Source organism: Echeneis naucrates, chromosome 23, assembly GCF_900963305.1.
Source record: "Echeneis naucrates chromosome 23, fEcheNa1.1, whole genome shotgun sequence".
NCBI classification, from domain to species: Eukaryota; Metazoa; Chordata; class Actinopteri; order Carangiformes; family Echeneidae; genus Echeneis; species Echeneis naucrates.
In genome coordinates, this window is record NC_042533.1 from 14,572,785 (window position 1) to 14,588,765 (window position 15,981).

General features: G+C 41.9%; 1 protein-coding gene across 2 annotated transcripts; it reads right to left on the reverse strand.

Moving 5' to 3' along the window:
• Positions 1 to 1,501: 1,501 nt before the first annotated feature.
• On the reverse strand, positions 1,502 to 8,054 carry net1 (neuroepithelial cell transforming 1). 2 transcript variants are annotated; one of them, XM_029495425.1, is made up of 9 exons: positions 7,749 to 8,054; positions 5,224 to 5,331; positions 4,959 to 5,123; positions 4,679 to 4,741; positions 4,281 to 4,454; positions 3,918 to 4,175; positions 3,659 to 3,829; positions 3,304 to 3,490; positions 1,502 to 3,210 (listed from the first exon to the last, which is right to left on the reverse strand). In XM_029495425.1, exons 1-9 carry the CDS (start codon positions 7,839 to 7,841, stop codon positions 2,762 to 2,764), a joined length of 1,668 nt encoding a protein of 555 aa, XP_029351285.1. In that variant the 5' UTR covers positions 7,842 to 8,054; the 3' UTR covers positions 1,502 to 2,761. The 2 variants fall into 2 exon arrangements, with proteins under 2 accessions (XP_029351285.1, XP_029351286.1); XM_029495426.1 differs by having other exon boundaries at positions 5,221 to 5,331.
• Between the last annotated feature and the right edge of the window lie 7,927 nt (positions 8,055 to 15,981).

Below are 15,981 nucleotides of genomic sequence, written 5' to 3' on the forward strand. Positions count from 1 at the left end.
AGGATGACAGCTTGGATGTATTTCCAATGGGTCATTGTAGGGTATCGCGCCACTCACTTTCGCCCTCTCAGACGTTCAGTAATAACATTGTCTCAACCAAGTTGGATACTGAAGATGAATGTAGAAAAATCAGTGACGAAGAAGAAGAAGAAGTGTAGTGAACCAGAAATATCAGAAGTCAAGGGAAAGAAAGTTTTTAATCAGTTAATTTTTGAAATTGTTTATTTTTTATATATATATATATATATAAATAATTTTTGCTGATGTCTGTCTGGATCTCTTTGAAGGCATCTTCATTTATGAAACATTTTTCTACCTTTTAGTTAGAAGGAGGTGAAGATGTACTAATACTGTAAAGTTGTATTCATAAGCAGTACAGTTGTTTTTGCATTTATTTGGGCATTTTCAACATTATAGAGCTATAGCTAGCTGGTAAGCATTTTAATGTCTGTTTAAAAAAAGATTTTATCATTGGTGTGCTTTCCACCACTGAAGACAGCTGTTGTTGAGAGAGGGATAAAGTCTGAACTTTAAGTAATGTTTCTTCTAGAATTAAGTAGTAAATAGCTGGAAATACTGTGCAGCTATGTTGCAACAACAAAATGTATCAGTACTTCCTTCAAACAGAAATGGCTTTACTCTGATTTTCCTGAAAAATGCACTGTAACAACGTCCATTTAATTAACTGGACTGCTGGTGCCGGTTCAACTTCCATAAAAGTGAATTTGTGGAGAACATGAGCAAATGTTTTGAGAATGTCTCAGATTCCGAGAGACAGACATTATACACATCATGCATAATAAAATTGGGGGCAAAGGCTTGGTTTTTTTTTCTTGAGCAAAATTAAATCGCTCTCTCCATCACATTACAGTATTGTCAAACATTGAAACTGTTTCCTTCTGGTGATCATTTAAGCCATCTTGCATTGTAACCAAACTGCAGCCTGAACATTTTTCCCTTAAAGGTTTGACAGACTGTTATGGGGCATTTGTCTGAGCTTTTAAAATAGAAGCCAGAGTGCTGAGAAAAAGCTATATCCTACTGCAAAAATGTGTGAACCAGGCTGCCATGTTGTCTTATGCAAATGTTAATCGTGACTTATTCTTTCACTGGAAATCTTCCTCTTGGCACTGAAATCAAAGTGACTGTTTGGTTGAGAATTTAAGTTTCAAAAATCGTCGGACATCTCCTTTTTTGCCACTTCTTTTTTTCTGGAGGTCTAAGAACAACAGTCAGCTAATCTGATTGGAACACTTTTTCTGAGTCAGCCAAAAGAATTGAGCAGATTTCAGCTAAAGACTGAAAGGATAGAATCTTCTAAGAGTGGATGGCAAAACAGTTCTCAAGGCTGTTTTTCAATACAACCTGAACATTTCTCAGTGCACTGATACATGATTGCAGTATTAATGTAGAACCTAAAACTGACTTATAATCAAGAAAACATGGGCACCAACTTTTATACTATCTGAGTGAAAGCGTATAAAGCCAGGATAACATGTAATTCAGATGCAAATCTTGCACATTTTTATTGTTCTTTCATTAAATACAGTTTGTGGAAAGCAAATTGCCTCTTCTTTTTCCATCTCAATGACAATGATATACAAAAACCTTCTGCTTCTTCTCTCTACCCCTACATTCAATTTCCTTTGATTACCCTCACTTGACTTTTACCATCCATCATCCAACAGTAAGATATCACCTCAACTTACAGTTGTCTGATTCACACATCTTGTGCTAACAATCTCATCCAGTTTTCAAAACGCAACTTTATCCATCTCGTCTCGTCTCATCTGTTCAACTTCCAGACAACATTCTTCTAGTTTCACTGACAAGCCCTTTATGTCTACCTTTATGTTTAACTCAGGACAAGTTAGAACATCTTGCTGCCTTGACAGCTACAAGCAGTGTCCACAAATACAGCTCCATGCAACTGAAAAGTTCCATTGTTTCATTGGTTGTTTTTTCTTAAAAAAAAAAAAAAAAAAAAACATGGCTCAGTTAAAAAAAAAAAATGTGTTGAGTCAAAACTTCTCCTCTTCTCTGACATGATTTCAACATCTGATGATTTGTTACTGTTCCATCAGTGAGAAACTCATCTGTTGGGATTTAAATTAATGCCTCTGACTGCATGATCTGCAAAAAGTACAAGTGTCTGAGTCCAAACATCTGTCATTTTAAGGAATGTATAAAAAATAAGATTTCAATAATGTAAAAATCACTTTTACAGAAAATGGTGTGTAGCTTTGTGTTGTACATTTTATCTATGTGGGGGTTCTCTTCTTTTCTTTCCTCCTAAACACTCAGAATTTCAAAAAACTTCACCTAAAAACTAAAACAGTGCTGCTTTATGATATCTAAAAAAGTTCTACAATCATAATAGGATACAAAAACCTGTTATAAACTTTCATTTTCATCCCCCAGATGGTCTAAAATAAAGTTTAAATATCAAATTTAAAGTAAACAGGATTTGTTGCACCACCTCGAGCTTCAAGAAATCCACTTATGACACAAAGATTCATGAGTGAGAAGTGTTTGCTTCCCCTTCTCCCATCCAGGAGTAGTTCTCCCAAACTCTGTGTCTCTGTTGGATGTGCTTGAAAGGAAGGGTGAGGTAAATAGCTGCCAAAGAGGACAGTAACACAGAACACTGTTGTAATAATACGCACCCACGCAGACACACATAAATACAAGTCCTGCGCTTCTCTGCGCTCTTTTGAATCTGTACAAAAAACAAAATGTCCATAGACTTCTGCAGCTCACTTCAGACCATTGTCTCTTTTCTCTTCCCTAAAGAACACAGAGACTTCTTGTCCTTTTTGGTTTTATGGGATGTGGCAGAAGAGAGAGGAGACGTCGAAGCTGACGATGTCGTTGATGAAGATGAGGAGCAGGATGAAGGGGATGAGGCGGTGGGGCTGGAGGTTACACTGTTACATGGCGAGCTGGGGGCGGACTGAGAGGTCGTTTGCCGGCAATTTTCGTCTACCTCCTCCATGTGGATGATGGCTGAGACAGAGGAGGGGCGGCGCTTGATGCGGGCAGCACTGGTGGGTGGGCTCGGGGTGGATTGTTCGTTGAGGGGCCGGTGGACGGAAATGGCACTACGGAGGCAGTTGAGCCACTGCTGCTTGTGGAAGACGTCGTTGACTTGCAGTGTGTGGGACTGTGCCTGGCTTGGGTCTTGGGACCGCACTCGGAAAATGTTCTTGGCTTTTGAAGAGAAAGAAAAGATGATTAGTGACCTTACATATTTTCTTGGAGGCAAAATATGATACCAAATTCAGTGTTTGACTCAGGACTTACCTTTGTCTGCATTGCTAAAAGCACCCCTGAAGGAACCACCCATTCTGACGTCTCCATCCTGCAGGTCCTCTAGTACCAGATCCTGCACTGGGATTGGCTGCCGGTAAACCTGGAAACACTGGCGCTCATTCCTGGTGACGGGGCGGGTCAGGACCAGCAGCTCAGTAAACAGGAACACATGCAGCTTCTGGAAGGAATCATAAAAGAGGGAAATATTAAAACCAGGACATTGATAAGATTACAGAACCAGTTAAATAATCGGTTGGTTGGTAATCGGGAAAGTGATAGTCTGAAGACTTTTTGTGTGAAATAAGGAGTGGTGTGTTGCTGAGAGGAAAGTGAGAGTGTTGCTCACCGTGCCACTCTTGTTGCGCAGCTCCCCATGACACAGCAGGCTCTTGCACTGCTCGATGTGAGGGTCCTTCTGCCTGTCATCCAAATACTCCAGCTTGTCAATGTAGTACTGGCATTCAGACTCTCCCTTCTTCATGTTGATATCAGACAGGACGCCCTGGATGATGGTAACCTGATTACACAAAGAATCAAATCATTAACTTCAGCCACATTTTGTGATTAACAATCTAATGTTGGGGTAAGAGTCTTTGTGTCCTTACTGCTTCCTCCAGGCTAGCAGCATCAGGGTGCTCTGGTGGAGTGTGTTTCAGTATCTCTTTGAGCAACAGTGGGTATTTGACCAGACGTGAGCGTGGAATATCCAGGAAGCTCCACAGGTCCAGCTTCCTGCTGAAGGGCGACTCAAGGCAACGCTGCAGGAAGTCCTGCACCCGCCTGTCCTGCTTCTTCTGATCCAGCAGTGCTTTGGCTGCCAGCTGGTTACTGCAATAGTCCTTGTAGGCATTTAGCCTGGGCAGCTGCAGATAGAAGGGGAACACTTTAACTAACTGCCTATCTTATTTCAGACTCAGAATATGAACACAAATGAAGAGTTCCTGGTGATTTGGAGGAAGGACACTTACCCAACTGACAACAATCTGTCCAATCTGGCCCACAGTCCCATCAGGCCCTGTGGCCTTAGCGAGCTGTGTCAGCAGGTCCTCGTGCAGAGGGATGTAGGCATCCAGGTTGCCGAAAATGTGAGTGAGCTCTTCTTCAGACATAATGGAGAGCTTCAGCATTGGGTCATGGTATGCCTGTTGACAGGAGCAGAGCAAAAAGGGTCAATATCTCAGCAAGCCAAGAGGGAGCGGATACTATAAATAGCTAGTAAAGGGCTTAAGGGGGACAACAGACAGGGAAATAATGTCCGTCTTTTTATAGTTGCTGGCTTAGCTGAAGTGTAAGGCTTGCCAGACTCTGATTTAATCTGTTTGTTTTACATGTACTCCATTTGTATCAGAGGTTTAAAAGTACAAACCTTGCGTGCCAGCTGGAGGTCCTCAATCAGGTCCTGTTCTCCCCGAGACAGTTCAAATATGGCCTGTGGAAGAGCACAGAGCTTTCTTAGCATAGCACATTAACCAGGAAGTCATTATGTGATTGCAACTGACAGTGATTGGGCTAAATCTGAAACCAAACTCAGATACTGCTACCCACTCTGACCCTGCTCTGTGTCTGGATGTCTGACCCAGAATCATTTGTCTACACCTCCCTCTGTGTTCTTTCCGCTGTATGTAAATGTCTGTGTTGATTCTCACCTCCTGCCGCTTGATCTCTTTTGTAGAGAAAGCTCCTTTCTGGTGGATGTCTAGTGTCTCAGACCACAGTGTGCTGTTCCTCCTTTTAGGTGGTGTGGGGGCCGCAGCCTTACTGCAAGGCTTCTGGGGCATGCCCGGCAACTTGCCATCGCCTCTGAATGAGGCCTGTAGGTGACAAACAGGAAGCCCCAGATTTCAAACTGTTGCAATTCGGTTCCAAGTTGTCAAGTGCAATATGGACAACAGCGAAGAAATGGAGAACTACCTGGATGGTTTGGCCGAAGCGCCGGACGGCCCCATTCTTCCCCGGAGAAATGAGGTTGGCTAGCGACGTCACCCTGCCGAGAGGACGGACACGCTTGTTGCTGGGTTCCTTAAGTGGAAAAAGAAAAAGGAAGAAGAGATTAGTCATGAAATTTTCATCATGGCTTATGTCAAAAACAAGTCATAAATTTACATTCTTTCTGCAAGAACACAGAACAAATCGATCAGTGGGGCCAACTTTGAGACCTCAGCAGTGAGTCCTGATACTTCCCTGCAAACCAAGCACATGAAGTGAGGCCATTAATAACCATTATTGACTCTGCCCTCTGCTTCAGGGTGAGGAAATAGAAGTAGCTGGAGCCAAGGTCGAGCAGTGACCAGACAGACTACCAGACCAGTGGACAGAATCTAGCACAGGAAGCAGCTCCAGCAGCTGTTGGCTCCATCATGTGAAGAGTCAGCCCAGTGAGCACAAAGACCCTCTCTGACTGCTGCTCTGGAGGGGAGGGAAGTCTGGTGGAATGGCAGGAATGCACGAGACCCTCTTGCTCTCAGCTGTTCAACACCTCCTCCCCACACAAAAAGTGCCACTATCTGACCCAACAACAGCCACAACTCCAATGGAGAATGGACCTGTTCCACCACAGAGGGACATAAATGTTGTTGCAGCTCTTCAACTGCCTTTTCCAGGGAGACAAAGCATTATGTGAAAGTGTGGCAGTGTGTCCGGAGTTTTTAAAGTAAAACTGGCCAACTATGTGAGTGTCGGGGAAAGGCTGCAGTCATTAGTCAGTGAATTTGTCTGCTCTCAAGTGTTTACACAGTGTAGCATTGCAGGGGGTGCTTGGCAGTGTATATGGCTGCGAGTCGGGACAGGCTCTTTAACAAGCCTTGCGTGAGAGCAGCATTACACCTGGGCCAGGTGATCCCCCCCCCCACTCACCCAGCCCCCTGAGGCTGAGAGAAAGGAGAGAACTGCTTGGCCTAGTGCCAGCAACAACAGACCACAGGAATCAAAGAGCTAAAGATCTGAGGCAATGACTTCAGCCCATAAAGAGTCCTCTGAAAAATGATGGCATCAGACAACCACAGCCCTAATTAGCATTTTCAAAGTTTGCACTCTCTGAAAACCATTTTCCTATTTTAAACAAACTATACACTAATGAAGCTTTATGCTTTGAAATCAAGGGGAGTACTCAAGCAGTCATTTGTGCTTTTTCCTGACTCAGGCAAAATGGGATTTTGTCTTGGATCAGCAAATCAAAACAGAGCAGTCATTGAGGCTCCAGGCCTTCCAGAGACAGCTGCAGAACAGATTCACTAAAATCTGGCCTGGCCTAAGAGCTGCTGAGGCTGTGGTTGAGTCATGGTCTGCTTTAGCTGGAGTCTCCACAAGGGAAAAGCCAGACTGCCTTGAGAATTTAGCAAGCCCTCTAGTGGCAGAAGTAAGCAAAGACACACTGTAATTGCTTTGACTATAGTGAACAATGACCCAAGTTTGTGAACTGTACAGTAGTTTTCCCTGACTTTTACAATTAGTATGCTAAGAAAATAAAGAAAAAGAAACATTTAGAGGGAGGTGGGATGGTTGTGGGGGTTGTTTCCTAAAGTTCACACTGGAAAAGCGTGTTGGCCATTATGCCCTTCCTGTCCTTTGGGGACCAGCTCCAGAATAACAAAAGGACACTAAACCTTCTCATTGTGAATCAGCTGTAAAGTGAAACAGTACAGACAGAGAAAGTTGTTCTTCCTGGCGGTTTAACCCAGGAACGTGTGATGATTCAGGGGGTCTGGTTCACTGCAGACAACCAGGCAGATCAGGGGTTTGCTTGAGTGCAACTATTACATTAAATTATATATTCCAAAAAGTCTGTCTTATGGTGTCTGAATTGTGTAACTCTTTGAGAACTGACTTCATACATTGTACTTCTCCTTTCACAAGTGCTTTACTGTCATTGACACTCCATCAAACTTAAACCTCTTCCGAAAGGGAAGCAAGCCTCAAACGGGGAAGGAGTTGAAGTGGTGGCTTTTAAAGAGAGCACAGCTGGGTTGCAACTGTGTCCCTATAATAGTATCTGTATCTGCTTTCAGTGCTTTGCATCGAAGACCTGGTTTATTTCAGAATCACAGGTCCAAACAAAAGTATTTCTAGAAGGCCTGATTTAGGAGGACATAAGGTTGTTGACTAAGATTTCACCCCCAACACTTCACTGTTGACAAATCCATTTAGGTGCAGTGTAATCCAATGATTAACTTTTCCAGGTTAGGCAGTATCTCAAGCATTGTTGTAAGCACCTCAGCTCAAAGTTCAAAGTTTGCACCCAGCTGAGATAAAAAAAAAAAAAACAACAAAACCCACACACACGCACACAAAAAAAAGGGGTTAGGCTCTGATTCACTCGCAATCTGACACATGACACAAATGAGTTCCAGTCAAACATTTACTGAAAGATGGAGAAGTAGATAAACAACCTAGAAAATATCAGCCCCAATCACCACCATCATGTGTGCTTTGCTTCTCACCTCTGACTCTTTGTTTGCTTGGTTCTGGTAGTCTATCACTTGCAGAGTCCGTTTGATAGGCACCAAGCTACCCACTTCATCGTAAGCCACCATAGCTTTCAGCAAAAACACAATATCCTTTTTTTTTTAATCCTGGTAAGTCGGTTTCAAGTAATCCACACCAGAGAAAAAACTTGATGAAAATCAAAGGTTATAAGAGTAAAAAACAAAAACGCAAAACGTTAATAAATAAAGACACCCTGCTCCTATTTCTTTTCTTCTTTTTCCCTCTAGGAGCAGAGCTTTTCTGGAGACTCTCCTCACACACTTTTCTAAACTTTGGTCTGAGGTGACATGAGGGGGAAGAGGGCTTTATAGGAGGAGGAGAGACAGGGAGGAGCCTCTACTCAGCCCTCATGGCTGCAGGGCTGCAGGGCTGCAGATGAGGCGGGACTGGGTTTACTTGGAAGAGACCGGAGGCTGCACGGATGCCCTGTTGACAGTAGTGAGAATTTAGAGGTAAAGCTTACTATACAAATAACTGATTACATCAAAACAAAGCTGGAAGACAACTGAACCTGCAATAGCATAATACTGGCTTTCTCATGGAACTGGGTTAGTACATGCAGGAAGGGCTCAAGTATTGAGTCATGTATAAATTTGGTGTCTAAATCAATTGACAGAAACATTACTAGAAGCAATTACATTATTGACAAAATGACTGCCACTGATGCTGCAGTTGAACAATTAGCATTTACTCTAAAAAAAAAAAAAACAACAAAAAACCCCAAAACAAGAATTTAAATCGAAATTAAGATAGAGAATATTACAACTGACGTAATTGATAACAGTTAACTGGCAGCGATTTAAGCCATTTAACAAGGTCCCTCCCCATTCAGTCAAATACAGTGAGATGTGTTAACTTCTGTTGTGGTCTAGCATGTCAGGGGAGATTTGCTCAACTGGAGCTGAATATTTTGGATGTTGGCATTGCTACCAGAAATTAACTGTTGTCAAAATTTAAATGTAATTCATCTGAAAGAGTGGCGGTGGCGGTGGCAGTGGCGGGGGGGGAGAAAAAGTGAAAAAAAAAAAAAAAGTGAGACAACAAAAGGAGAGAGAGTGTACAGATGGACAAAGGGAGGAGCTGCTGGTGAAACTTAACTATGAGTTCCATAATCACAATGGCATAATTCATTATTTTTAGGTATTGCATGTGGTCCAGGAGAAATTATCATTTCAGTCAGTAAAATGACTACAACTGCTAAAGCAATTGCAAGTGAAACTATAATCATTGTGGACTGTTAATGTTGCAGCTATCACATGACATTGTTTTCAGAACTTAAGGGTTCCAAACTAACTAACTAATTGTGGATAATAAACTTTCAACTACAAAGTACTGCTTGTTTTATTTTATTTCTTGATGGATAATTAATCAAAGGAGCCTCTGCTCTCCACTTCTAACAAAGCTTTTATCAGTTTCACCAGCTGAGGAGGGGGAAGGTGATCAATTGTAATATCAATAGCAGGGCCACAGTTACACACTTAACCAGATGTTTAAACTGAAACCTGTATATTGAAGACCCGGGGGGTGTGGGGGTGGGGGGAGCAACTGCCACCCATATGTTGATTGGTCTAACAGGAGGGAGAGAGGGCTAATATATTAGCTACTTTTAGTAAAGAGAAGGAGCTAAAGTGATGCAAAAATCAAATGTTTGGCTCTCACACCCACAGAGACAACATAACCAGACAAGCTGAGGGACGAACACACCTGAAGCCAATATACCCACACAACTGGTGCACAAATGCACAGCAGATTGGGGGTGAAAGGTCTTTTGGAGCAACTAATGTGTACTGAAAGGCAGGGTGGGTGTGTGTGAATACGCTTTGGGCAAATGGAAAGCCTGTTCATGACTCTCATCCATTCTCCGCGGTCAACGTTAAGGTGTGAAGAAGGACACATGCTTCATGTAGGGCTGTGTGTGGATGGGTGACAAAAACAGATGCTGGTCAAAGTGTGTAGATGTTGACACCTTCTTCTTTGGGTTTGTTGACCGAGGGCTCATTTTCTCTAGACCAACAGGGTCTGAGTCTTATATCACCCGTAAGCTATCAAAACAATGTGGATCAGGACTTCAGTCCTGAAACCAGAAATGATCTAGACTTGGGTTCGTGTGAGTGAAGGAACAGCAGAGCAAAGAACTACGCACATTGACGAGTCATAAAAAATTAAGCTGTCTGCTTTTAGTCTCTGCTTGCCTGGAGAGGACACAGTCCTGCTGTTACTCACTCCACATGGGGAGACCTTAGGCTGAATCAGCTGTACATCTGGCCCAGCCACTATAAAAACTAAACACAACATGGCTAGGCCTGTCTGGCCTCTTTGCCCCTAGTCACACTGAGCTTCAGCTCGAGTGCAGCCATGATTTACACTCCAGAGTACACACACGCGCTTGTCTGAGCATAGAGCAAAGACAGATGAGTAATGCAGTGAGTGGCAGAGTTTCACCGCTGCCTAACCTATGCCGTGCCAGGGACAGACTGAGCCCTGAGGCCCAGGGGGTTGAGCTCATCTTAACCTCCACATCAGCAGCAGCAAGTACAGGATGCTCAGAGTCTAATTACTGCTCTGGGGAAGGCGTTAACCAGGCAGAGAATGCTGACTGACTTAAAACAACAAGAGTACGGCAAAGGAACTGCTGCCCTCTGCTGATGAGAGCAGCTGCAACATAAAACAGGGGAAGTGAACACTTTGTCTTTCTTGGTACTGAAAAGTCACCTCACAGATCTGCCAACTCTCCTGAATGAACTTCCTACTGTTTTTGAAGGGAACACATGCTGAAATAGGTGAATAGGTGAAGAGTTAGAGGAAAAACAGCATGTTGTTCCACCTTAATGGTCCAGGACAGTCTCCTATTTGAGATTCGGTCATCTGGTGTTTTAATGATAGTCATGGAGGGTGCAGGAAGACCCTGTTTGGATTTGGAATATAATAAATAAATGAATATAAAAAACAATAAACACCACAGTTCTAAAACCAGCCTAACATTCTCAGGTCACGTAACAGTTATAGTTTTTTCATGTTACAATTCGTTTTGTGCTCACACCCACAGCAGTCCAGGTTGCTAGTAAACACGGCTCTGTAACTAAGACACTAAGTAAAACCGCCAATGCTGTGGAGACAGAACAAAATGACACACTGATAAAAGCTTAAGCAGTTTAAGCAAAAACAAAACAAAACAAAAAAAACCCCATTGCTCACCAAACTAATATCAGGTAATTCCTCATGTTTGGAACTGACGTGACGTAACGTGGAAAATTCACACAAGGTTCTGAGGTTGTAATATAGCATTTTAATATAAAAGCAGTTATTCATATTATCTGCTGCCATCAGATAAAAAAATAACTATATATATAAACTGCATAACTAAATATATTTCACTCAAACCATCTCTTTCTCTCAACTTTAACATCCACAGGTTTACACTGAGCTAAAGAGTAAACAGGTTCACTTTCTAGTTCAGAGATTTTCAGGGAATGCAGGCTGAGGTAGCACCATGTGCGTCATTACCACTGAAATGCTTATTGTGATGACAATCTGCTTTGAAGAAAAAGACTCTCAGCCATGACCTGAGGGCAGGAACAGACCTGAGCACAGAATCAGATAAGAGGGCAGGACTACAGTGAAGGGCAGGACCAAACCCCTGGTGGGCAGCGCAAAGCCATGATCAGCAGTGTTGGCTGATGATGTCAGCAACATATTTCCATATTTTCAATTCAATTGTAGATATTAACAATATATCAGAATGTATGCAAGTATTGTGAGTGATATTGACTGTTATATTATCCACAATGTTAGGATAGTCCCAGCCTCAATTAACAGGCCTGAATTCCATCATTCAAACCCCCAGAGAACTTCTGACAAGTCTTTTGAGGGCACAAGTGGACCTTATCATACACAGTAGTATCTTTTCTTCAAATTCAGCGAAACACAACAAAAGCAAGCCTAATCTTGTCATCAGGACGCTGGCAACATTTTTGTGCACATGCGAAATGTATGTGTGTTTGAACAATTAAGTACAGGATGCTTCGTCGAATACAGTGAATAATCCCAATAGTTAAATTTAATTAGTCAAATACAAAAATCTAGGCTGAGCCATCCACATTACAATAAAAGCTATGGCCAAGAATGGCCAAGAATGTTTCATGAATGCTTTTTAATAAGTTATGTTACTTGATAGTTTCTCTTTACTGACTGCAGCTGTTGTTGATTACAACTCTTAGTAATTTATTTATTTTTTTCTTCTTCTTTTTTTTATATATTATTTGTGCAGCAGCTACCTGGAGGCCAAAATTTAGTTCATATCAACTATATATGTTGGGAATTCAAATTGGCTGCAATTCAAATATTGCACCATATGAAACTGTCTTAAACTGATCTTTAAAAGCTTGAGAAAAAAACAAACAAACAAGCAAACAAACATCATATTGAGCAATGAAATCTGATCCAACAGACAACAATCATGTAGTCTGTGACATGCAGTCATGTCCCTAATAATCAGCATAATCAATGTTTGACATTAATTGACCATGCAATGGAACCATTTTGTTAAAAACAGCCTGTAAATCGCTTCTGACTTCACTGAGCGACAAACTGACTTCCCTGAACAACTCCATTTGGAGTCAGAGCCAAAGGGCAGCAGTGCAACATATGTCTAATAACTATCTCTCAGAGCACCAGTGTGTAGGGATTAAACTGCAAAAAAACAAAAACAAAAAACAAAACAATGCAAACTCAGGACAAAAGACGTTTTACACACAAATACTAAAAGGACAGCAACCAAATAGTCAGATTTGGCAAGAAGTTGTTGTGCCACTTGCGTTAAGACAAGTAATTGTGAAATCTTGCATGAACAGTGTGATAGCGACAAGTGCCTGAAGCTTAAGGGTGTTCAGTTATGATAAGCTTTGTGTGCAGTCATGTAGGTGTGCTCATTTAACACCCACACACCAACTGAGGTGTAACTTCCAGCTTGCCCAGTTTATGCTGTCATATATTTAAATCAAAGAACCAGGTTCTTAAAAAACAAAGACAAGCTTTATCTAAATGTCTTCCAGTGATAGGTTTAGTCATTCCTATACTGTAGATAATCAGGAGCACAGACTTCCTTACTGCAGATTAGATATAGCTATCGAACTTTTCAGTCAAACAGCAAGGTTTCTTTCCCCACCATCAAATACCATACTGTGTTTCACTGATCACATGCAGAAGCTTGCAGGAACAGCACTCAATAGCAGAAATGGGATGAAACTGAACTGCTGGTATGTGTTTACACTGAAGAAGATTTATCTGATGGATTATTCTATTTATATCAACAAGCAAAATTTGGGTTTTCAAGATGTTTGTCCTAATCAGTCAAACTCTTTCTCGCTTCTTCCTTTTTTCTGACAGGAAGATAACACCACTGTCTGTAATACAAACATTCATTCATCTTCTACCACTTTTCCATTTCCGGGTCATAGAGGGTGCTGGAGCCAATCCCAGCTCACATTGGGAAAGGGGAGGGTGGTACACCCTGGTCAGGTTGCCAGCCCATTATACAGAGACAGATCGTGACAAACAACCACTCACACTCATACCTACAGACAATTTAGAGTCACCATTTAACCTAAGTACGCCAGTCTCTGGACGGTGAGAGGAAACCGGAGTACCCAGAGGAAATCCATGCAGGCACGGGGAGAACATGCAAACTCTTAACAGAAAGGCCCGAGGCCAGAACCAAACGTCCTGCTTATTGTTGGGCAACAGTGCTAACCACTATGCCGCTATTATAAAAACAGTTGTATTAATATGATAAAGGAGCCCAACGCCCAGTATCAACAGTTACGGTAACAGTATCATCCCTTAAACGCAGTAGTTTTGTTTTTCTCAGCTGACATTCTTTTCAACCAGCTCCTACCCAGTGAGAGCATCCTGTAAACACATAATTTACACAGTGGCGTAAAACAGTGACTCGATCTTAGACCTTATCTGGTGTTTTGGCTGCTCCTCTCACAAAGATCAGTAATTGGCTCTAGCCATTATCATAAAAATATTTGTGAAGAATGAAATAGTCATCTACAACTATGATATTATAAATTAGTGAAAGGGTCCATAAACAACAGTTTAAACAATAAAACTTCCAATGTGAGATTGCACAATGCTGCCTGCATTCAGGTAAAAGTGACTTTCCATTTATTTGACAAATGCTATTGCTAACTGGTGAACTATCAGCATTGCTGTGGCACTTCGTTTAGCTGTGCCTCTTGTTGTGTTTTAGTAACTTTCTCACTGCCTACTTAGAACATGGAGGGAGGGAAGTGCAATCAACAAGACAACTCTTCAAATCTAAATTCCGTCTCTGAATTGTCATCTCATCCAGTGATTCCAGCATACATATAACAACATAATGAGGGTACAGAAAACATGTTAAACATCTATGTGAGTTTTATTTCACTTCAAGTACTGGTCACAGTGGAGCTCTAAAAGTAGAAGGAAAAGAAGTGCGCTAATGCTAGTTGCACTAATTGAGGCCCCACTTAACAAGCTTTAACTTTTGTCTTCCTTTTCATTGAAGCAACTCGTGCCTGTTACAAATATAAAAATGTCATATTAAAGACCCTGTAGCAATGCTTTTATTTCTCAGTTTGTTTTTCATTTTATGAAACATTTCAGTGACTGGTTTTCAAAGTGGAGAAAAAAACACCACTAGAGGTGTTTGAAAACCAGAAAAGGAGGCCTTTCTCACTAATAGCACTGATTTCATAATACAACTGCTGCATAAAATTGTATTATGATTATTGTTAGCCAGGATACAAGCAAGAGGAAGAAACTAATGGTTTAATAACTTAAGGTGAGGTAATTGTCCATGTGATTTACCTTGAAGTCAAAGCTGCTGAGGCTGACTGCATCACTGTCATCTTTCTCTCTGCGCTTACGCTTCTGTGAAAAGAGAACGTGAGGGAGTTAGCACAGACAAGTGGACATGTAATCATGATGCATAGTGTAGGGAGTCATGTTTCATGAATTTGGAATAAACACTCATTGCCTTTTTTATAAGATGGACTCTATAATAACAGTTTACATCGTTGAGGATCTCAAAGTGGGATCCTTTACAAATATTATATATTTTATAACTTTATCTGATTTCTTTTTGAGATCCTGATCCTGAAAAAAAGCAGAGCTCATGTATATGGGAACAACTAACATGTGACCTGTATTTCCTTTGCTTTGTTTTTCAGTACACATCCTTGTCTGGGTGAGGCTGATATGTAGTGAAGCTCACATCCATTCCCCTGTCATTCTTCAGGTCAGTTCTGCACATTCCCCATCGTACCTCTATTGTAAAGCCTGAACACACATTGCTGTAGATCCTGCAGAGAGCAGGAAGGGGTTAATTAGGCAGCACAACGCTTTAACACTTGCATGTGGACTGTCAGTCAGGGGGTTAGTCTGCAGGTGAGAAGAGTAGTCTGGCCTGTTGAGGCTGAGGGCAGTAAAAGCCCTGAGGAGCAGTGGTGGCTGCTGAGACCCCCAGGGCTCAGTCACTGCGCTCCATTAAACTTGGAGGACAAAATGCTTCTGGCTGAACACACAGGACGTCAAGGCCTGATTGACCAGTGAGGTGAGGAGGGCCAAAATGGATACATAACGGTCAGGGGTGGCTGACAATGAATGGGTGAGTTGTGTGTTTGTTTGGGTTGAAGTTAGGTAGCGGTGTGGAGCATTTCCTCTCTAACTTGCGAAGTTGTTTGTTTTCCCACATCCATAAAATTTAAGAGCTATGTGCTCAACAAATAAACCTGAAACACCTCCAGCATGCATTTCAGGTGGTGCTGTGACTGACTGTTTTCCTTAGCATTGCAATGAATAGGATGGCTAATTCCAAGCTGATTGCATCATAATAGGAGGCTGTGAACAGAGTTGCAAATAACAAAAGATGGTGCAGACTTTTAGTGCCACAACAGAGGGGTTTCACCATTTGCATTTACACTATCTGACAAATGACCAGAAAATCTGACTGATCAAATCTGAGCTCAAGCCCATACACATGTACTGTATATATAACGTATGTGAAACGTTAAGCCTGGCTCAGCGGCGGTGTTAGGTGCAGTTCAGCAGGTCAGCCAACGGCAGCAGCTCATTGTTTATGAAGCGTGTGTGCTAGGTGTGAATGCTCGCTCCAAGTTAAATATTGCCTTAAGCTCGGGTCTT